The 25,264-nt window shown below is 41.0% G+C and overlaps 1 protein-coding gene across 2 annotated transcripts in view; it reads right to left on the reverse strand.

Annotated features, from left to right (window-relative positions):
* Positions 1-250: 250 nt before the first annotated feature.
* LOC137272856 (beta-1,3-galactosyltransferase 1-like) overlaps positions 251-25,264 on the reverse strand; it is a 30,535-nt gene continuing 5,521 nt past the window's right edge. The window contains exons 2-3 of one of the 2 annotated variants that reach the window (XM_067805264.1): positions 7,505-7,621; positions 251-1,377 (exon numbers count right to left, since the gene is read on the reverse strand). In XM_067805264.1, the coding sequence (XP_067661365.1) occupies positions 380-1,342 (963 nt within the window). In that variant the 5' untranslated portion in view covers positions 1,343-1,377; positions 7,505-7,621 and the 3' untranslated portion in view covers positions 251-379. Of the gene's footprint in view, positions 1,378-7,504; positions 7,622-15,128; positions 17,363-25,264 lie in introns of those variants that run through there. The other variant, XM_067805263.1, reaches the window with a different exon arrangement.

The following is a 25,264-nucleotide window of genomic DNA, read 5'->3' on the forward strand; positions in this document are numbered from 1 at the left end:
TATTTTTACTGATGCAACAAACTGTTTGTGAAACCACGGAAACGCTTTCTTCCTCATTAATAAAAAAGTAGACATCCGGAATACAATGCTTCGGAGTATATCCTTACTTCATCAAGTGCATTCACACGATGAAGGAAGAAGGATATACTCCGAAACCTCGAATAAAGAAACTCTTAATAAAACTCTCTTCCTTACACAAAGTATGATATCTTCAATAATCCTGCGCAGTATAAACACACGGACACACAAACACGTGAACACACTTCATGTATTACAAAGTTCGCCTGAAGAGATCTTGCAAACATAAATAAACTGTTATCAATAAAAGCTTCATGTTGTTCCTGTTTCTAAATGCCTTTAGAAATGCGTTTCTCCAATATCAGTCGTTAGTCCTGATACGAGGCCAGAGTTCATGAAGGTAACGACACTGACCTTTCTCATTCGAAACAAAAATGGCGTCCTTCAGTACCCTTTCTATATTTTCTTCCTCTCCACAGTCTGACACAATGTATTTATCGCCCATGTGATGTCTCCGAACATTTGCCTGCAGTGCGAGCACGCCTGTGGCGTAGACTCCATCGTTGCGCAGGTACCGCGAGTCCCGTGACGCCTGACACAACTTCCGGTAAGCATGGGGCGTGGTGATGTAGGCGAATCCTGAGCAATAGTCGGGGAGAACCGGAAAGGGGTAGTGTTCAATAGGTATATACCCGTTTTTGCCCTTTCGTCTCTCAGGAATACCTTTCGTTCGAACTTTGCAAAGAATTGTATTGTTCGGTATCTTTGTCGTTTTGAGGTAGTTGACAAGATTGTAAGGGTTGACAATGACGTCATCGTTTATCTTAACAATAACTTTGGCGCGTTTACAGTGCCTTTCCACCCAATACATCGTCATCACATGTTTGTGGGTCATGTTCTGGTCGTGGTCAATGAAGTTCCCTTGTATCATATCGCCGTAGGTGTCGGCTTCTTCATGAAGTTGCCGCTGGAGGTCATGGTTTGTAGCAAGGCCAAGCACGAAAAAGGTCGCCGATGACACCCCCCTAAAATACCTCACAGACCCGAACGTTTTGCGGATTTTTGACCTTCTGGACACGTGTGACGGCCTTGAGTTGACCATAGTCACAATATCTACGTCAACGACGCCTGTGTTTAGAACAAAATGAAATTCATGTAAATTTACGAAACTGTCTCTGTCCATGCTGAAGAAGTTCACAATTCGTCTGGAGTCGTCTCGCTCAGAGAAGAGAAGACGGAGCTCAGTTACCATCACCCACAGCACGAGGAACGTGATGAAAACCATCCACGCACACCACGTCAGTTTCAGTCGTATTCTCCTCATTTGATGACTGGTGATGTCATGCTGTCCCACGAAAACTGCAAATATCAAAAGTGAGTGAGTTAAAAATCGAAGTACAGAAGAGATTGTTTTCTAAACAGTTACATGAAGCGTGATTCAGGGGGGAAATGGCAAGTGGTGCGGCATATTCAGGAAAATGGAGTTATGTTGCTTACCATTCTAGTGAATGAGTGAGTAAGTTTAGTTTTACACCGTCTTTAGCAATACTCCAGGAATATAACGGCACATGACACCAAAAATGGGCTTCACACACTGTGCCCATGTGGGGAATCGTGACGAGCGAGCACTTTAACCTCTAGACTGCCCTACCGCCCTCAACAACATGACATGGTTGCTACTGTTTCCAACAATTTGTTGAAAATTTCTTAAGATTTCTTTCAGATGAACACAATATTTGCCGCGGGGCATATATCTATCTGGATTGGATTTTAATGTCTAAATGTAATGGGTGCATCGGTAAAAAGTGTGTGAGTGAAGCCAGAGACCATATATAATAGATATGGTCTATTATATGGTCTCTGGTGAAGCGAACTCGGATCTTGGGCTTGTCGGGACAACTTTAACCACTGAACTTGCCCACCTCTCCGCCATTCTGTTGAAGCATACGAGTGCACTGTCAGCATAATCAGGGTGAATCAGTATCCGAACCCACAATCACAGGGTTCGAACCCACATAGCGCCGAACACCAGAAACGGGCTTCACACACTGATACCATGCAGGGAATAGAACCCGTGTATACATAACCAGAGTTGGGCAGTCTTGTGGTCAAAGCCTCCGAACGTATGCTAAAGATTCCCATACGGACACAATGTGTGAAGCCTATTTGTGGTGTCCCCACTCTAAAGTCTAAACCCTTAAAGATGCTTCGGCTCCATGATAAACGTACCAGGTCATTAGCCTCTTGGGTGACGTGCAAATGACCCAAAGGCAAACATTCACTGGACATTAAAGTCGGAAGCGGGTAACGCATCTTGAAAGCAGCGCAATTAGCTGTGAAGGTAAATATGTTTTGTAGCTAACACGTCCCAGCTACTCAATGTCCTGTCAGTTTCTCCGGGTTCAAGCTGGCTTGGTTGACACGTCATCGTATCCCAATTGCTTAGAGCGACGCTCACGATGTTGATCACTGGATTGTCTGATCCAGACTCGATTATTTACACACAGCCGCCATAAAGCTGCGATATTGCTCAGTGCTGCGATAAATAACAAACCAACGAGGGAGACGAAGCAACGAGGGTTATTCGCGTCAAAGATTATTTCACGCTCACAGAGACGTGAATGCGTGCAGACTGTAGACTAGTTGCCTGTTTATGATGCGCATGTGTTGTGTACGTAACAAGACCTGGAACCAGACCACTACTTGTGTTACAGCTTGCGATCGCACTCGTTGAGACTGTACTGTGTATTTCGACTGTACAGCTCGCGTTATCGCGTGTACTCTTGTGCAGATAAGGCTCACTGCAGGGGCTTTAAATGGGTCAACCCAGCCCAAATACCAATCGTAAGTTTAATGTCCTGTTGTTATAATATTTCCCTTAACTCCCTTAGAACCAGGGTGCCTTTGTGCAAAGCAATTTTAGCGCTATGGTTACCGTTTTCAATACCTTAACACAGACTTACGACTGTCGTAACTCTAAGCTTGCGTCCTGGACGATTTAGGACAAATGTACGATTTACACGGAGTGTAACAATATCTTGGAAGTGAAAGAGGAAATTCTTGTTATTGTTAAGGGGATTACTTCTACGTTGCTCTGTATCATAGGCGTTAATGGGGCGGTGGAGTAGCCTAGTGGTTAAAGCGTTCGCTCGTCACGCCGAAGACCCGGGTTCGATTCCCCACATGTGTGAGGTCCATTTTCTGGTGTCCACCGCCGTGATATCGCTGGAATATTGCTAAAAGCGGCGTAAAACCAAACTCACTCACTCACTCATAGGCGTTAATTGATTTTGCTGTACAATCACTGAGCCATTATTAAACATAATAATATATAATACTTGATTCAATGTTATGAGCATCTGTTCATGTACGATATGATTTAATAGACCATAATTTATTTAATTCACTTCCAAACAATACTCTACCAGAAACATAGCCAGAATCCCTGATCCAGGGTTAAACACGTGTAGCGTTACGTAGACGCCATGTTTCCATATCAGAACGAGGCTCACTATGACGGTCATGTGACCCTATACAGAAGGGCGTGCATTAAGCTCATTACATTTATCTTCTTCATGTTGTTATCATTAGTGTTACACGGTTTCATGTGATAGTCTGCTTGATGTCATCATGTTAGCAACCTGAAGGAAATAAAGTTCTTTTGCACTCAGGTGTAATGTTGAACTTGAATTATCGTGAAATTTAACCCAAACTTTTGTACACAACCTAATAATGCTACTTCAAACTCTGTGCAATGGCAAGATTAACATATTCATGTGTCAACCAAGTCAGTGAGCCTGACCACACGTTCCGTTAGTGGCCTCTGCCAACTAGCAAGGTCTACTGACGATCAGTTCTAATTAATCCGAATCTTCATGGGACCTTGTGGATATGAAATGACCGAAGGACTGTACTGGAACCTCTGAATAACCCGCCTGTGGCAAGTAATACCGTGGAGCAGGAAGGGACAGTCACTGGTGTGCCCCCTCTACTTAAGGTGTCTTACTTTGACAGATGTACGCAAGATGGCGGGGTCATCATGTGTGTGTTATAGCGATATTTATCGAGGGCTTTGTGTACACATCGTGCCAGGGCTAGTCCCTCCGCGTGATTCATCAGAAAACACTTTACACCTAAAAGGTTTGTGTTTTCATGGCGGTGGTGCGTATTTCGTGTTTATATTCAATAGGAGAAAGGTGTTCAGTAGAACATTTAGAAAATTTCGATCAAATGTTTCAAGGATCACTATTCACATGTTATCAGTAAACTTTCCCTCAGTACTTTTCGTTACACTCCACTACTGAGTCTAACAAAACCCTATGGGAGGTCAGGTAACCTTTGAGACTGACCAATCAGAACACAGCTTACCAAATCGCGAAAGTGGACATTCCCACACACCTTTTGAACTTTTTATGTCGAAAAGGTTCGTACCCGAACGATTCCGAATGCTATTTAGCGTACGCTCGCTTCCGGGTGATGCACACGGTGTACGTATACGTACAACCATGACAACGGTGAGTAAACAGTCGCTGAAAATAGTGTTTTTTGGCAATATTCAAGGATGTCATCTTGCGGAAATATTAGCTAATGGTAACCATGTCAACAGAAACCCCAAAGCGTATATACTGCAGGTCAAATAAGTGTGTTACATGCGGATTTTTGTTTGTGGAGAGATCTGTGTTGACCAGTGACCTGAATATTTTGAAAGTCCCTCCGATCCCTAAATAGTAGCCGTTATCTGATTGGTTAAATCTACTCACGTTTGACTGGACGGTCATTGGTTGCTCAAAGGTTACCTAACGCGACTTTCTACTAGGTGGTGGAGTGTAACAAATAACACTGAGACTCAGTTTACTTTGACTGGACGTGTTATAATGGTCTGTTCGACTAAAACCTAAATTCCGTCAGCGATATAATTAGCTAAAAATATAATGTGCCCTTGTGAACCACACACGTTTCACGTTTTGTAAAACATCTAACAGGCGAGGAATTTGTATTCAAAAATAAAAATGTAAAAAAATGCCTATTCGATTGGCCATTCGATTGTGTTTTATTCATGGTACAAGGAAAACTGGATTCACTCTGTAGAAGATCAACGATGCGAATTTATGTTGGCAGTTGTCATTGTGGTAAAGAACCAGTCAGAAGTGAAGAGCCAAAAGGGGAAATACCATAGAAATACTATTCATGAAACTCTCATGTGAATTCAGTATTTCCTCCGGGAAAGGGTAGGTTTTTGAACTTCAATACTGATTTAGATTGTGTCGCGCTGTGGAACGCAAAAACGAGATTTGGCGCTGAACTGGATTCCTAATCCTCCCAGTGCTGGAATCAAACTCATGAACTCAACAGAAGGAGCGGTGGGGCGGCTTAGTGATTGAGGCATTTGCTCGTCAAACCGGGTCCGATTCCGATAATGTGTACAATGTGCAAAACCTATTTCTGGTATCCCTCTCCTTATATTGCTGGAAAATGCGGCGTAAAACTACACTCACTCATACTGATCATACAGCAGAGTAACGCAAGGACATTCCGGAATATCGCTCGCGCTAACACTTCACCATGTAGCATTTACGTATCATTTGAATTATGTATAAATTTCATAAATATTGGACATATTTGCAGACATATCTTTAAGTAGTGTCTACACCTCAGATAGAAAAGTTAAGAAAGTATCAGTCAAAATTGCTCGATAAGGGTGTTGGGATCTACAACGAAGCAACATCCACTGCAATAAAGACATTTTACGTATATATCCATACAAAGTGATCTTTTCCATCAGAGCGGCTTCTATATGCCACTTAAGGAAGTTAAACATAGATTTAAATTTAAACTGTGAAGAAAAAAACAATTACTCGCTTGTTTTTTGTGTTTTGATGTCAGGATATTGATAGACTATGACAATGTGTAAAACATCCCATACATATACTTTAGTAAGTGATAGTGCCATCTTCGTCAGTGCATCATTCCCTACAAGAAATGGATCAAGTCACGATTTTAACAGTGACAATTCACACCTCTGTAATTGAACTATCAAGTTGTCTGAATTTGGCAGTGAGCTTTCCGGTTCCTACTAAAACAATATTGGCATGCACCGCAACGACTCCAACTAAAACACTCGAATTTGGAGAAACAAGCAAACAAAAGAACGAACAAATACCAAAATAAACGAACGCGCGAACAGTGCCTCCCACTGTGGACACTTGCGTTTTTGTCATATGTCTTCGATATCAATTCACAACCAAAATTCTACATAGGAGTAAATATTCCCTCGCTCCTGTTGAATAATGCATAAGGAACTGAGACTTGAATGTAGTCTGCCAAAAGCCTTAGGTGTCAGACAGACATTATTGTTTCTTTGTGATATTTTCTGACCGAGAATTGCTATATAACGTTAGACCAGACAAACCAGTGCTTGATGTCATGCACGATGACACCAAAGTTGACAACCGATCCAGTACTGGTTGCTAGGGACTCTGAATCCTCGTCATAGCCGGCAGTCCCCAACAGCGCGCTGTGATTTATGTTGGGGTTATTAAATTTAGTGTCCAGGCCACTATTGAATGAAGGGCAACCTTGTCAACTTCTGTTTACGTAGAAGCAATAAACAGCTTATTGTCTTTCCGGAGTCTTCTTACAACTAGATTGATTTCATCGAGATACTGGTATGCAACTTGTAAAATTGTACAGATCGCGATCTTATCTCACATAGGTTTTAAAACACTTTTGCTGGAGATATATGTTAATGTTCACCAGCTGAATATCACAGACGTGTATGTATCAGATTGACTGATTGTTGTTTAAGTCAGCACTTAGCAATATTCCAGCTTTATGGCCATGGTCTGTAAATATTCGAGTCTGGATCAGACAATTACTCAGTGATCTACATCATCAGTATCCATCTAAGTACCTGGTATACGTTAACGTGTCAACCAGGCCGGCGACCTTGGCTGTATGATCACTTCAGTCGTCTCTTTCCACAAGCACAGGTTGCTGAAGACCAGTTCTAATCCGGATCTTCACTTGTGGTCAACATCAGAGATTAGAGATTGTTAAAATCTGGATAACTGAAAATCAGTGATGACACCACGCGTATCCTGTCCTTTGGGAAGAATCACCGGCCATACGATTTGAAGAAACAAAACAACACCCATCTCCCCACCCCCTACACCCCAGCCAAAAAACAAAGGAAAAAACGTCACCAAAAAATCCCCCCTACCCCCAACCAAAAAATCCCCCCCCCAAAAAAAAAAAAAAAAAAAATAATAATAATAATAAAAAAAAAAAAAATAACAAAACCCAAACCAAACAAAACAAAACAAAACACACGCACAATAACACACACAAAAACGCACACAAACACACACACACAAAAAAGACAAACAAAAAGAAAAAAACAACAACCACGCACATGAATACTGATATGGATGGTTTTGGAGCGAATATAATGCATATTATAAAGCAAGGTAAAGAGAAGTATACATACTTACGTTGGCATCACAGCTCACGTCTAACTATCTCACGACTTGTCCGAAACTCTAGATCGGCGACCTGTACACACGAGGTTGTTGAAATCACCGTGTTGTTCGTTGTGAAGGTAAACCTGTCCAAATTGTGGCGTGTTCACTCAACAACAAACTACTAAATAAGTTACCGCCATTCACAACTACTAAAGATAAAGGGCGACACGCCACACTCACGTACTTGACCCGTGTTTCGCTCCAGCTTCATCTATTAACCTTTGATATTGATATGATCATTTAACGAACAATGGACCCTGGTCATATTAGTGGGTATTGGTGAAACGATACAATACAAAGTACGTTTATAGCGAACATGCTTATAATGAACTGCATTATTGTCCCGGCTTCTCTATGTATTTTAAGTATAACTGATATAGAGTAAACTACGTTTAAATCGAACACGTTTATAACAAACTGTTGTATTGTCCCATCGTTTCTATGTATTTTAACGATCATTGATAAGGAGTAAACTCCGTTTAAATCGGAAACGTTTTTAACACACTGCATTATTGTCCGAGCTTCTCTATGTATTTGTCGATCACTGATGTGGAGTAAACTACGTCTATACCGAACAAACTTATGACGAATTGACGGATATAATGAACTGCTGTATTATCCCGACTCAATATGTATGTTTTAGTCGAAATGCGTTATAATGTATTACGGCTATAACGAACTAAAATTAGTGGTCCCTTTGAGCTTGTTACAGCTGCAGTTTACCGTATACAGAACAAGAAAAGTTAATGATCATGAATATTTGTCAGGAAAACCAGTCTTAGTACAAAACGTGTGCTCGGCCTCACCACGAAACATCCCCTTATAAATCTAGGATCCCCCGTGTAATTGTCAGTGTATACCCATTGGAGTTGTACGCATCTTGGATTGTGTAGTGAGTGCGCGAGTTTAGTTTTACGCCGCCTTTAGCAATATTCAAGCAATATCACGGCGGGGACACCCGAAAATGGGCTTCACACATTGTACTCATGTGGGGAATCGAACTCGGGTCTTCGGTGTGACGAGCGAACGCTTTAACCACTAGGCTACCCCACCGCACTCTTGGATGGTGTAACTAACTTATTCTTAAATTAAAACAACTAAAATAATTGATCCTGTACTCAAGTAATAATCTAAAAGCATTGAACTATTTTGACTGCAACATAAGCGTGCGTTAATGAATAACATAATGGCGATGACACCAGGTGCTCACAATACCAGTAGGCCGACTTCACACACACGCACACACAAATACACATACACGACCACACGACAAATGTTGGAAGATATTGTATATTTATGTACCCTTTTTCATAATGGTTTCACTTAGTAAATATAATACAAAGTCGTATGCAAAATGTTGCGATCGATGTGATGTATGTTCATGATACTGATCACAGGATTGTCTGGTCCAGACTGGATTACTCATAGGCCGCCGCCATATAGCTGGAATATTGCTGAGGACAGCAAGAAACAAACAAACCCTTTTGCTGTACTATATTGTGTTGACATAAACCGATTAATATCGGTGACACATTGATAAAATATTTTACACGTCTCTTGTTAACATCAGGGCCTCCTTTCACAAAGCACTAAGGTGATCGTAAGTCACTAAGGTAACGTTAGTGCAATGTTAAAGAATTGGCGTTAAGGTTAACCTCAGTAAAGGTTGCTTCATGAAAGGCGCCCCAGATCAGTCGCAGCGACAGACGTTTATTATCGAAACAAATATTATCCACGCAAAAGCTATCAACCTCGGTTGTTAAACTTGATGAGTGTTTCGGGATATTCAATTCCTGGTGTTGATTACATTTACGGTCAGTTCAGGCGTCCGTTTTTACCTGTTCGCACGACCCGTGGAAATACCAGTTAAACCCGGTCGTCAACAATCAAAGACGCCTGTCACAAGGGACCTATGCTCGGCGTAAAGTTGACAAACACATTCAGGTGTTCAAGGGGACTTATAAGGTCGATGCATATCACCTTATCAGAATCGAGTAGAGCGATAGTTATGATTACTGTATTACTGATTACAGTTATCTGGGACAGGCTCGATTACTTACAGACCACCGTCACGTCATAGGTATTTTGATGAGCGGGGTTAAAAAGAAACAAAGAAAACATATATGTACTGGAGAATATTTGTTTATACTGTACTCACGTGTGGTATTGTCTCTCTTTTTCGGTTCGTTTGTTTGTTGTTTTACGCCGCATTCAACAGTATCCGAGTTATGTGGCGGCGGTCGTAAATAATCGGTGATACGATAACATGTGTCAGTGCGCATGAACACCAGATCCCGTTAGTCGATTCTTACGACAAGCATGGAATCTTCAAGACCAATTCTAATCGGGTCCTTCTCGGGAAGGATTATCGCTGAATTGTGATCTCCATGAGAGGCATTATTTGTAGAATATCTTTTCCTTCAATTTTAATTGGCTCATAAGAAAAATGCCGGCTTGTGATTAGTTAAAAACAGACAGAAATTATGGACTAATTAAAGAATGTCAGTAAATAGGTTGTTGAGGTTTCAACTATGCAGTTAAACTTGGAATACCACTAGATAGACAGTTTTCAAAATGCTAAAACATTTTAAATTTCGTATTAATATTACGAGTATGGTTTTACGCCGCATTTAGAAATATCCCAACAGTATCACGACGAGAGACAGAAATGGGGTTCACACATTGTAACCATGTGGGGAATCGAAGCCATATCTTCGGCGTGACGACCGAACGCTTTAACAAGTAAGTATTAATTCTATTCTGTTAATGAGCACCTCGTATGAGCTCACTGTTTGAAATCATTACTGGTGAAACCACCTTCACGCAAGGTAGGACACATGGTGTAAACCCATACATACTCACACACAGTTTTTCAGCCATAAACATAAAATTCCCATTAACTATTAACGCTAATTAAACACCGTTACTATTTAATGATTGCAAATAGAATCCCCATGTTATATGTGATATAATGTATATTCCTATCTGTCCATAACATATATGCATTTCTCACCAAGATTCGATGGAATATTTACAAGAAGACAAAGTCATCCAAATCCCCAACAAAGGCACTCTTCATGAATTTATGATTATGTCAAATGTTCCGGCATGTCTCTGTGGTATCATAGAGGAGGAATACCACCAACTTCAGTTGAAGCCAACCTTGTTGCCATGGAAACACACACAAAAATTTAATCACAATTCCAAAACTACCCAAAGGCACCAGTTCACTACTTAGATATGTGCGAGATTTGGTGAAGAAACAGAATTCGTTTTAAAGGTTCTGCTCCGAAACAGAACACTCCCACCAATTTGAGTCAAAGTCAAACTTGTTGCCATGGAAAAGTAGAAAATATTTAATTCAGAATTCCAACACTGCCAAAATGCAATCTATGTGTCAAGTGTGGTGAAGAAATATTGAACGGTTTAAAAGATCTGCTCCGGAAAAGACAAACTGACTTGTACGGACTGACGGGCGTAGTCAATTTAATACACCCCACCCACACAAAACGCATTGCAGGGGGACAGTAAAAAGTGAGAGAGTATGCTTTTATTTCAGCAATACACGGCGAGGGGACACCAGACATGGGCTTTACACACTGTATCCATGTGGTGTGCCGAACACGACCTTCGGCTTGACGAGCGAACGCTTTAGCCACTAGACTACCCCACCGTCCCTTGTTATAACGCCAACATTCCTACTGAATATGGTCATTTAAATACACTTTAATGCTTATAGCCTTTAATATATCAAAGAAAACGTCATTATCACTGACGTTTCATCGCTTGTAAATGTACACAAAAGAATACGAAAATAAAGAATGTTTCTGTTTGTAGTATATCAGTTTTATTTCTCTATGTAATCCCTGTTTTCAAAGACGGTTTTCAATAAATGTCACATTCAAACGTTCAACATATTAAACGAGTTAATACAATGAGCTCGTACATAGACCAAGGTTGTTTAGTCGGCCTAAAAAAATGATCCTCTTGGACTATCTGGACAAATTGATGAAATTATAATTCTTAAGACAATGACAGAAAGATGACGATGGCTTGTGTAATTTCATGAACATATATTTCTTACACTTTAAAATGACATTGTATGCCTTTAAGGGATGACCAAACAAAGAACAATGTTTCAGATGAATAGGTTTGCAATCCAGTCTCTTTCCTTTCAATGTCGCCTTCTTATCTCCACACACCAATATTAGGGATGTTCCTGTCATTATCTAATCTAACAGTAAGGTACAACAAATGTCTGTGAAACTATACCAAGGATACAACAGTAGTCCCGCTTTAAAACCAGTAGGCTCCACAACATTCACACAACCAGCAGGATTGTGCTTGGTGCCTACTGGTTATGTCGGTCACACAATCACATCACCAGTAGGTCACCTGTAATTGGTCAGGTCAGACAATCAGCCACACAATCACATCACCACTTGACCACCTGTGATTGGTCCGGTCAGACAATCAGTTACACAATCACATCACCAGTAAGGCTCACGCACAATCATGCAACCAGTCAAGCAGTCGGTAAACACGATTATATTACCAGTAGGTCCCACAGAATTCCACACCACGAGTAGATCACATGGGCAGTTACATCACCAGTAAGCTACTGGACAGTCATATAACCAATAGGGCACGAAGATACTAAATGACTTATAGCCCGTATGAATATCATGTCACAAATAGGCCACATAGACAATAACAATGATCAACAGGTCATATGGATAATCTTACAGAAGGTAGGCCAGTTGCTTATAAAACTAGTAATCTACTTAAAACATGGCATAACTCTATCAAGAAGGATACATTAACCGTATTAAGAAGGACAATAGGATAGCAGAACGCTTACACGTGTGTTTTTCAGATTTACTTAATATGATTTTTTGCGTGTATGTGTGTGTGTGTGTGTGTGTGTGTGTATGTGTGTATTGGACAATGGATAAAGGTGAAACTGGGCAGTTCTTGCATATCTTGTCTATATCATCGGCTACTTCGACAAAGACGGAACCCCTGGCTCGTCAAAGGCGAACGTTCATGTTCATCTCGAAGCCTTCATGGTATCAACGACATTGCAGAAGTAAACCTTTCTTCCATACACATATATTACAAGAACTACATCAATGCCAGCACATCCTGAACCACGAACTACACAGTTTATACTTATATTAGTCCACGAGAAACACATGTACTGAATGTACACTACACTGAATACCAAATGAGGTGTTTCATTCCCACTGCAGACCACCATTTCAATGACGTTTCTAATGTTGTGTTTTGTGTCCAATCAACAATTCATTGCTAATTTTCTGGATAGCGGATTACTGCGCGTTTCAGTTTCATTCTCAACTCCAGACAGACAACGCTGGAATTCAAAGTTTTTGATATTCTCTGATAAAGTCATTGAATCACCAGGTACCGCCTCGATGACTTGACCCAGTGCACGCAGATAGCCGGTAAATATTACAAATTGCTTTATCATTCTGTCCTTGAAAGGAGCATCTATCAGTCATGAACAATGAATATCCAGGCCACTGCTAATGTATTAAGTATATATCTATCCAGTGTCTGACGAAGACAGGCTGCTTGACTTTGGTGGTTGGATTTTGTTGGCATTTCAAACGAAGTTGAATTCGGTCTTGCAAAGAAAAATATACACATATGTAAATTGTGTTTTGTGGTCTAAGTATAAAAGCCAGTATAGAAACGATGTATTGCGATGATTTCATAAATGTATTGCGTGTGCTTTTTGAGATGGTATATTAAGACTGCAAAAACCTTACGCCTGATTTTCAGCGGAGGTTGCGTATAAATGTGGGAATGGTTTTGCCGCATTTTCATGTTAAAATGACACATTCTGAAAATGGACAAGAATGTGTTATGACCATTTTTTGAATGGTAGTGCCACAACATCATATTAAAATGACACATTCTGAAAATGGACAAGAATGTGTTATATTGACATTTTTGTACGTTTAAACAGAATTTATAAATGACCACAAGCGACAAACCTCTTTCCACATCTATAAGAAATCTCAGCTGATTGCAAAATCGACCATACAATGCCGACTATATAATGGACATGTGTTTCTGAATCACAGTGAAAGTAGTGATGACACCAGGTGTTCGCGACAGGTGACCTTAGCCTACCCTCACCTTCCACCAGGGAACAAAAAAAAAAAAGAAAAGAAAAAAACCCAACAAACACACAAAAAAACCCACATACAATAGAAATCAGTGATCGAATACCTGAAACAAATCTTAACTTGTTGTGACCTACTAGGTATAATCTAACTACACTAGGAAGTTCTACAAGTTCACAAGAGATATGAGTCTTGTGATAATTATAATAGAGATCTCCATGAGTAAACGTCCCTGGGACAGATTAAATTATGACCAACCTGAATGCGTCAGCTCGGTCACGATACTGACGTCACAGCTAATGAGTCAATCCATCAAAGGGAGGTAATCAAGCCACCCTCAAGATTTTCCCTGCAGTGTTGGTTTTCAAGGCGCATAACAACAGCTGTCTGTGCACATTGCGAGCGTTAGAGATTGGTCTATTGAAGCCATATTTGAAGACTGACTGATAGCTTTCCTTACAGAAGGATACAGAAAAAAATCAACACACCTATGCTAAAAATACATAAAAAATACACATAGCAAGTGAAAAAGAACGCTATTTAAAGCATAACATAGACCAAAGCTGATTAGGATTTTTTTGTCTTTCGACTTTTTAGGCGATAAAAAAGCAGAGACGGCTTCAAACTACTCTTCTTTTTGGAATGTGGCTGTGGGAGTGAGTGTGGGTGTGAATATGGGTGTGGGTGTGGATATGGATGTGAATGTGGGTGTGAGTGTGGATGTGAATGTAGGTGTGGATGTGTGTGGATATGGATGTGAATGTGAGTGTTGGTATGGATGTGAATGTAGTTGTGGGTGTGAGGATGTGGGTGTGGGTGAGGTTTTTAATCGACAAAAGAACATATTTTAGCTGCATATTTTGAAAACACATCTACTGGTGGAACAGATGTTTGAATATGTACTTCCTAACTGTTTCTATTGAATGGAAATACGATCAGATATTTGGGTGTGAGTGTGGGTGTGAATATGGGTGGGGGTGTGAATGTGGGTGTGGGTATGGATGTGAATGTAGGTGTGGGTGTGGGTATGGATGTGAATGTTGCTGTGGGTGTGAGTGGGTATGGATGTGAATGTTGCTGTGGGTGTGAGTGGGTATGAATGTGAATGTAGGTGTGGGTGCATGTGTGGGTATGGATGTGAATGTAGGTGTAGATGTAGGTGGTGTGGGTATGGATGTGAATATTGCTGTGGGTGTGAATGTAGGTGTGGGTGTGAGTGTAGGTATGGATGTGAATGTAGATGTGGGTGTGGGTGGATGTGAATGTAGATGTGGGTGTGGGTATGGATGTGAATGTAGATGTGGGTGTGGGTATGGATGTGAATGTAGATGTGGGTGTGGGTATGGATGTGAATGTAGATGTGGGTGTGGGTATGGATGTGAATGTAGATGTGGGTGTGGGTATGGATGTGAATGTAGATGTGGGTGTGGGTATGGATGTGAATGTAGATGTGGGTGTGGGTATGGATGTGAATGTAGATGTGGGTGTGGGTATGGATGTGAATGTAGATGTGGGTGTGGGTATGGATGTGAAAGTAGATGTGGGTGTGGGTATGGATGTGAATGTAGATGTGGGTGTGGGTATGGATGTGAATGTAGGTGTGGGTGTGAGTGTAGGTATGGATGTGAATGTAGATGTGGGTGTGGGTATGGATGTGAATGTAGATGTGGGTGTGGGTATGGATGTGAATGTAGGTGTGGGTGTGGGTGTGGGTATGGGTATGGGTGTGGGTGTGGGTGTGGGTGTGGATATGAACGTTGGTGTGGGTGTGGGTGTGAGTGTGGGTATGGATGTGTATGTAGGTGTGAGTGTGAGAGTGGGTATGGATGAGAATGTAAGTGTGGGTGTGGATTTGAATATAGGTGTGGGTGTTGGTGTGGGTGTGGGTGTGGGTGTGGGTGTGGGTGTGGGTGTAGAAGTGATTTTGGTTTTTACTCGACGGTAAAACAATTTTAGTTAGATTATGTGTGTATGGCTGGGGTGAGTGTGGGTGTGGGTGTGGGTGTGGGTGTGGGTGTGGGTGTGGGTGTGGGTGTGGGTGAGGTTTTTTATCGACAAAAGAACATTTTTGAGCAGCATATTTTGAAAACACATCTACTGGTGGAACAGATGTTTGAATATGTACTTCCTAACTGTTTCTATCGAATGGAAATACGATTTGGTTTCACCTTTGAGACAGGTTATTTGGAGATATAAAGGCTAAAGATCACATACAATTACTGCCATAGGGAAACTATGAATGTGTACTTCGACACATCATCGCAATAGACAGACTTTGTCTTCCTTGTGGAAGCAGTACTGGAGATCTACCGTGTTCTTCTTCAAAGCAAACCTTTCGTTATTTTGTCCAAATCAAATTGTTTTGTCACAAAACAGAGACACCACACACAGGAAAGGAACTTAGTACAGCAAAACACAATAGTGATAAATTATACAAACAGATAAGATAAATAGGACACATATATGTGAAGATGACTGAACCTTGAAGAGATTGCATTTAACCTTTTGACGCGAGTCTAAACTGAGTCATCCTGAGGACTTTTGTCCAGTGATACATGTCGAAACCAGTCGGAAAACACGAGTGACTCACTTCTCCTTCACATCACTCCACAACACGTGAGGATCCAACTTGCATGCACCATCTTCGTTAAGCACAAATATATATGAGCTAAGGGAACTCAAATTCCTTTTCGAACGCCCACAATCAAATATCACCTTATCTATGTTAACTTTGTTCACACCTGCCTTCAGAGCAAGAACACCTGTTACATACACGTCGTCCATATTGAGATAACGGATGTCACGTGATACCTCGTATAACTTCCGGTATACATCCGGGGTTGTGATGTATGCAAATCCTGGGCAGTATTCCGGAAGTATGTCAAATGGGTACTGTGCATATGGGATGTAGTACTTTGCATGTGGGTTTCTGAAAGGTTGTTCGCTGTTTAAGACAATACCATGAATAGTATTATGATGTTTTGTAGTCCTCTTGAGGTAATAGACGAGATTGAATGGATTAACGATGACGTCATCGTCTATCTTGACTATTGTTTTGATGTTGTTGCAACGTTCTCCTACCCAGTGCATCGCCATCACGTGTTTGTGAGTCATGTTCTTGTAGTGGTCGATGAAGTTCCCTTGGATCATGTCGCCGTAGCTGAAGGCTTCCTGTTCAAGTTGCACTTGTAGGGTGTGGTTAGTTACCCTTCCTAACATAAACACTACAGAAATCGATGTGCCGTCTACACGATTCTCTGACCCAAACGTTTCCCGGATGACCATCCTTTTCTGGAAGAAGTCCGGCTTGGAATGGACAATTATCAAAACTTCAGGGTCATCGCTTTCGCACTGATGACTGTTTATCGAGAAGGAATACTGATGAAGGTTGAAGTATTGGTTTCTTTGTATGACAAAAAAGTCTAGGATGTCCCTTCTGGGGGTTTCTGGGTGGAACGTTGTGACTGGAGTAGTGTTCTTCACTGTAATTGCCAGTAGAAACCATGTCATGAACAACGTTAATCCCAACGTCCCCAGCACCTGCCGTGGAGTCCATCTCACCATTCGGCTCATTACATGGATACATACCACGGACAGGGTGCTACTCTGAATGTAAGCCATCAGCTGATTGGCCACATTCGTGGCGCTTGAAACAAATTAGTACAGCCAAATCTGAAAGAAGCAAGGGTGTCATTTACACTGTTGCCTGATGGGATGCATATTAGCTCAATATAGTAAAACACTATCCTTATTAGAATGTATAACAGCCAAACATTTCAAATTAATTATTATTTCGATTCATTGTTCCAGGAACAGAGACATGCGAAACATTATTGAAACCAGTCAATGTAAAAGCCAGTTTCATCCCTCGCTTGAAGTATTTACGGAATAAAAAGGTTTTGCGAACAGACCAAGACATTGCTGATTTTTCAGTGACAATGCAATTTTCCTGCCATGTTGCTATTTACACCTAATTGATGAATCTCTGGAGTTGACTTGTTGCTTTATTATTTTTGATCCAGAAAAAAAACCCAAAAAAACAAAAAAACAAAAAAATAACGTAAGGTAGCTTAATCGTTTAAAGCGTTTGCTCTTGATTAGATTCCGCACGTACAAACACTGTGCGCGGAACGTTCTTGGTGTCATCTACGGTATATTTCAAGGAATGTCGTTTCAAATGTTTAATTAAATACACAAACGTATCTCATCAAAGTGAGCCTTAGACTCAAAGTTTGCCTCAGAACCTATGATGAAACCAGATGCAGAATAACAATCTCTTATCATAATTCAATCATAGTCCGACATTGGTTAAATGGTTCAGAAACTAGTTTATCCAATGTTTACAAGGTTGTTTTACAAGGGAATACTCACTTCTCTTGGCCAAAGTGAGCCTTAGACGCATTTTTTGCTTTATGGGTTATCATGATACCAACTGAAGAATTACGTATTGAATCTCCTATCATAATTCAACTTTGGCCGACACTGATTAAAATACTCAAGAAACTGGTTTACCCAATGTTTACATTGCTGTTATATAAGACATGCTCACATCTCTTGACCAAAGTGATAGTATACGCGACGTATGCCTAAGAAGCTGTCATGAAACCAAATGTAGAATAACACTGAATCATAATTCAACTCAAGACAGACAATAGTTGTTCACAAGAAACTGGTTTACCTGACTGTTCTTATTACATGGCTGTTCTTATTAAGTCATACTCACTTCTTTTCGACCTAGGCGCGAGGTTTGCTTTCAAGGCTATCATGCAACCAAATGAAGAATATATAATTATACTGAATCATACAAATCAATACCGGGTCGATAAGATAATCCACAAACTGGTTTACCCTTTGTTTACATGGTTGTTTCTGGCAACGAATCTCAAACACAAAGTTCCAGGATTTGGTGCACGTCTTTTCCTGACACATTCAATCTTGCAAGTGGTACAGATTACAAAGTACCTCCCAACCCGATGTCTGATAAGACATGGTTGACATTAGTTTGTATTGGTGCAGCTTAGCAACATAACATGATCTACATACTGACCGCTTTTGAAATACAGGGTGAATTCAAAGTGCTGAGACGGGTGGAAAGGGAGGGGTTTACGAGGATAACTGGATGCTTGACAGTCTGTTTGAGACAAATAGAATGTCCCAGACACATTTAGGAGAGCAATAACTTCTCCCCTACCATAAACGTAGCCTCTTTTGAGAATGTCACGACTGCACTCGATGTTGTTGGCCGCAAACCCACTGAAGGTCAGAGACCTAGTGACACGCGTACTGAAACTGCGCTTACGGTTTACAGTGTTTGTCATGCCTGATCATATTAGGCCATAATCAGACATATATACACACTGTCCATAACCGGATTGCATAGTTTTATACTTGTTTAGTTTCAGTATTTCTTACTGACTTACACACAACCCGTGACGATCCAGTTTAGAGGTGATCTTCAGGAAGCAATGCTTTTCGTAAGAGGCAACTAACGGGCATACATAGCACCGGCTTTGTAAAAGGGCGGTATAAGTCACTACATTCCATCATTACGCTTTTGTTTATTCAACTTCAAAGGTTGCTCGTCACGCCGAAGACCAGGGTTCGATTGCCCACATGGGTACAATGTGTGAAGTCCATTTTCTGGTTTCCCCCGCCGGGATATTGCTGGAATATTGCTAAAGGCGGCGTAAAACTAAACTCACTCACTAACTTCAAAGGGTTCCGATTTCAGAAGAGAATGAACCTGAGTCATGACACAGCATTTGATTTTTCAACTTGGACCACAACTGTCCCACGTGACAAACTTAAGGCAAAACTTGAGGCTTGGTCAAATGAGCATTTATCAGTAATTGTGGGGACAATTTTCAAAAGCACAAGATATGCTTTCAGAATTTCAAAGCAAATGACATCTGGAATTTACTGAAAAACAATGTGAAAAACGTCGGAGTTCCTATTGATAACATATATAGGTCTGAGCCAAGAATGAGTGACTGATTTTAGGCATACGCCGCGTTTATAAGAATATTCCAGCATTTGTGGCCATGTGAGGAATCGGACCCGATCGGGCGCAACGAGCGAACGCTTTAACCACTAGGCTACCCCACCGCCCCCACTGAACCAAAAAATAAGAAAGAAGAATGTCATTATGCCGCCCTTCTTGTTGATCTGTTTCTTTATACCCATGCACTAGAATGCCTTTTTGGACTGGCCAAATCAAACTATGTATGAGTGAATGTGTGAGTATGGCTTTATGTCGCTTTTAGCAATATTCCAGCAATACCACGGCTGGAGACACCAGAAATAGACATCACATATTGTACCTATGAGGGGAAGCGAACCCGAGTCTTCAGTGAGGCAGGTGCCCGCTGTAACCATCAACCTACCCCACCGTCCCTCAAAATAAGACAATTCAGATTTGTTCACTGACGTTTTCCGTGTTAGCCAGTTAAACAGGCGCTTCTGTCCACTGTATTACCCACCCCAACAAGGAAGAGAAGACACCCGCGTAACCGCCTCGACTGCTCAATATTTACATTTATCCTTAGAGGCTCAGAATGTCCATTAGTCGGTATGGAAAGGTGTAGTCCCTCACTTAATGTCAATAATTTACATTTATCCTTAGAGGCTCAGAATATCCATTAGTCGGCATGGAAAGGTGTAGTCCCTCACTTAATGTCAATATTCACATAGTACTAGATAGTATATATGGACATACAGTCGAGAGTGTATTTTCTACACATAGCGTCGAATGACTCTACCTCCACGGGTCTCTTCTTATCCGATAACATTCAGGGCCTCATTCGTACTTCTATATGGGTACCTATACGAAGGACATTCATTCCCAATATTTACATATACCTGTGTTACAGGCTTCGAGAGAGAGAGAGCTATATATACTACAAACAAAAAGTATAGGAACACCTTAAATTTTGACCGTCATATATAAAGTCTGTCTTCAAAACGCAGTAGGCTGTTGTGTTTGAACGTTTGTTTGAATCAAACACCCTGCTGATGTCTCTCGGCACCCATGCTTTTCACCGTTTATGAAATTGTTTCATTTCACTCAAACTCAACGAATATTGAATCGGTTGCTTCACTATCAGTATGCACACAAAAAGTTGCATTTACCTCAGAATACAAATGACCTCACCATGTTTAAGTGCATACATGTATATGACTAAAACATTTTAGGGTGTTCCCATACTTGTTTGCACACGCACGCACGCATGCACGCTCTCTCTCTCATAAATAAAGAACCTTGATAAGCAGTTTGGACCAGACAATACAGTGATCAGCATCATGGGCCTCAGTCAACCCAATCATTTCAAAAACGTCAGCGAGCCCGACCACCGTTAGCCGCCTCTTTCGACACGAATGGGTTGCTGATAATCAGTGTCAAAACATTTAAGCCCTGCATCAATTCGTGCATTCTTCCCACTATACCTGGTGACGCGTTTGGGTAGCCCAGGGGTTTAAGCGTTTGCTTGTATTGCGGGAAGACACGGGTTCTGTGGCTTGCAATGCGTGGCGCTAAAAGCGTGTTTAAAGTAAACTCACCCCACGATAACTTGATTTGTTGTAAAAGGTTCCGCTAAACTCACTCATTCAGTCCAGATATACAATTATCGAGTCATGTTCATGGCAAAAGCACAATTGAAGTAACATCGCTGTGGCTCTGTCGCCTGACGCAATAATGTTGCAATATCTGAATGATCCCCCCCAAAACAGGGTTTCACAGTTTCCATATACTTAACACATGACGTACGAATTTCCTCAATTTTATGTTGTCATGATTTGGTGATTGTTACTGATAAATCCAATTCTTCAAAGCAAAAAGTGTATATACGTGTACATATGTGTATAACTGAAGATGGTTCGTTTGTTGTTTAACGCCACACCCAGCAATATTCCAGCTATATGGCCGCAGTCTGTAAATGATCAAGCCTGGACCAGACAGTCCTGTGATCAACAGTATGAGCATCGCTCTACGTAATTGGAATGCCATCTGCCAACCAGTAAGATGGGCTTAATACCTCTTTTAACAGTATTCCAAGTGAAATACGTATGTCAGGCTAGGGGAAGAAATGCGCGCGTGTGTGTATTGAATTTTACCCTCAGTTAGGACATTCTAATGTCATTCAGGTATTGCTCAATATCGAAAGACTTTGACAGTATTTTTAACAGTATTCCGAGTGAATCACGGATGCCAGGTTAGGGGAAGAAATATCCGCAGATCTGAGACAGTTGGTAAAACGCACGCGTATAGTGCTCGAATTGGATGACAAAGGCTCGAGGTGATACAGTTATCTTGTGTACCGTGCTAGAAACATCTCTGAAGTGCGTTCCCCCATTTACAAACAGAGCCATACAACCGCAACTACACACAGTCACACACACGCACGTACGCGAACCACACACACACAGGCACAAGCACACGCACACGCACACACTCTCTCATTCTCTCTCAGGCAGAGCCACACACACTCAGTCGACGTCTCTGCCTCTATCTCACTCACACATACACACACAGACACACACACACACTCTCTCTCTCTCTCTCTCGCTGTCTCTCTCAGACACTATGTCCTTATCCGTACAATACCTTAATATTCCAATCGTGCAGATACAACGTCACACATTGCCAGATACAAGATCCTGTCTCACAACCAGCATCGACTATACATTACCACACAGTGTCGTGGCCTTATCTGTGTGTATACAGAGATATGTACGGAGGGCACAGCACGCCGCCTTAGCAACGCTCTCGGACGTTGACTCGTGCAATGTTGCAACATCATGATGTTAAATGACACAGATGAAAAGAATGACTGGGTAACGGGGTGTAAACATGGTTGTCAAATTGATGATTGCGAAATGTTTTGCATTAACATTCTGTACAATTTGGAGATGTATGTATCTGTTTCTCCCTACAGAGGCTAAATTTATCACCAATCGTGGTGATTTTCACTAATATTATCCGTCAAGATAAAAGATTGACTACTACATCTATTGCTGGTAAATATGATGAAATGTCGTAATTAATTGGCAAGATTTCGATGTTAACCCTATCACCTATGCATCGACACTGTGCGACATTAATCCCATGATCGATGCATCAAAAGCGGGCGATATCAGTCCCATGATCTATGCATCGAGAGTTGGAGATATTAATCCCATGATCTATGCATCGAGAGTTGGAGATATTAATCCCATGATCTATGCATCAAGAGTTGGAGATATTAATCCCATGATCTATGCATCGAGAGTTGGAGACATTAATCCCATGATCTATGCATCGACAGTTGGAGATATTAATCCCATGATCTATGCATCGAGAGTTGGAGATATTAATCCCATGATCTATGCATCAAGAGTTGGAGATATTAATCCCATGATCTATGCATCAAAAGTGGGCGATATCAGTCCCATGATCTATGCATCGAGAGTTGGAGATATTAATCCCATGATCTATGCATCGAGAGTTGGAGACATTAATCCCATGATCTATGCATCGAGAGTTGGAGATATTAATCCCATGATCTATGCATCAAGAGTTGGAGATATTAATCCCATGATCTATGCATCAAGAGTTGGAGATATTAATCCCATGATCTATGCATCAAAAGTGGGCGATATCAGTCCCATGATCTATGCATCGAGAGTTGGCGATATTAATCCCATGATCTATGCATCGAGAGTTGGAGACATTAATCCCATGATCTATGCATCGAGAGTTGGAGATATTAATCCCATGATCTATGCATCAAGAGTTGGAGATATTAATCCCATGATCGATGCATCAAAAGTGGGCGATATCAGTCCCATGATCTATGCATCGAGAGTTGGAGACATTAATCACATGATCTATGCATCGACAGTTGGAGATATTAATCCCATGATCTATGCATCGAGAGTTGGAGATATTAATCCCATGATCTATGCATCGAGAGTTGGAGACATTAATCCCATGATCTATGCATCGACAGTTGGAGATATTAATCCCATGATCTATGCATCGAGAGTTGGAGATATTAATCCCATGATCTATGCATCAAGAGTTGGAGATATTAATCCCATGATCTATGCATCAAAAGTGGGCGATATCAGTCCCATGATCTATGCATCGAGAGTTGGAGACATTAATCCCATGATCTATGCATCGAGAGTTGGAGATATTAATCCCATGATCTATGCATCGAGAGTTGGAGACATTAATCCCATGATCTATGCATCGAGAGTTGGAGATATTAATCCCATGATCTATGCATCAAGAGTTGGAGATATTAATCCCATGATCTATGCATCGAGAGTTGGAGATATTAATCCCATGATCTATGCATCGAGAGTTGGAGATATTAATCCCATGATCTATGCATCGACAGTTGGAGATATTAATCCCATGATCTATGCATCGAGAGTTGGAGATATTAATCCCATGATCTATGCATCGAGAGTTGGAGATATTAATCCCATGATCTATGCATCAAGAGTTGGAGATATTAATCCCATGATCTATGCATCAAAAGTGGGCGATATCAGTCCCATGATCTATGCATCGAGAGTTGGAGATATTAATCCCATGATCTATGCATCGAGAGTTGGAGATATTAATCCCATGATCTATGCATCGAGAGTTGGAGATATTAATCCCATGATCTATGCATCAAGAGTTGGAGATATTAATCCCATGATCTATGCATCAAGAGTTAGAGATATTAATCCCATGATCTATGCATCAAAAGTGGGCGACATCAGTCCCATGATCTATGCATCGACAGTTGGAGATATTAATCCCATGATCTATGCATCGAGAGTTGGAGACATTAATCCCATGATCTATGCATCGACAGTTGGAGATATTAATCCCATGATCTATGCATCAAAAGTGGGCGATATCAGTCCCATGATCTATGCATCGAGAGTTGGAGATATTAATCCCATGATCTATGCATCGAGAGTTGGAGACATTAATCCCATGATCTATGCATCGAGAGTTGGAGATATTAATCCCATGATCTATGCATCAAGAGTTGGAGATATTAATCCCATGATCTATGCATCAAGAGTTGGAGATATTAATCCCATGATCTATGCATCAAAAGTGGGCGATATCAGTCCCATGATCTATGCATCGAGAGTTGGAGATATTAATCCCATGATCTATGCATCGAGAGTTGGAGACATTAATCCCATGATCTATGCATCGAGAGTTGGAGATATTAATCCCATGATCTATGCATCAAGAGTTGGAGATATTAATCCCATGATCTATGCATCAAAAGTGGGCGATATCAGTCCCATGATCTATGCATCGAGAGTTGGAGACATTAATCCCATGATCTATGCATCGACAGTTGGAGATATTAATCCCATGATCTATGCATCGAGAGTTGGAGATATTAATCCCATGATCTATGCATCGAGAGTTGGAGACATTAATCCCATGATCTATGCATCGACAGTTGGAGATATTAATGCCATGATCTATGCATCGAGAGTTGGAGATATTAATCCCATGATCTATGCATCAAGAGTTGGAGATATTAATCCCATGATCTATGCATCAAAAGTGGG

The sequence above is a fragment of the Haliotis asinina genome, chromosome 2, assembly GCF_037392515.1.
Source record: "Haliotis asinina isolate JCU_RB_2024 chromosome 2, JCU_Hal_asi_v2, whole genome shotgun sequence".
In the NCBI taxonomy this organism is placed as follows: domain Eukaryota; kingdom Metazoa; phylum Mollusca; class Gastropoda; order Lepetellida; family Haliotidae; genus Haliotis; species Haliotis asinina.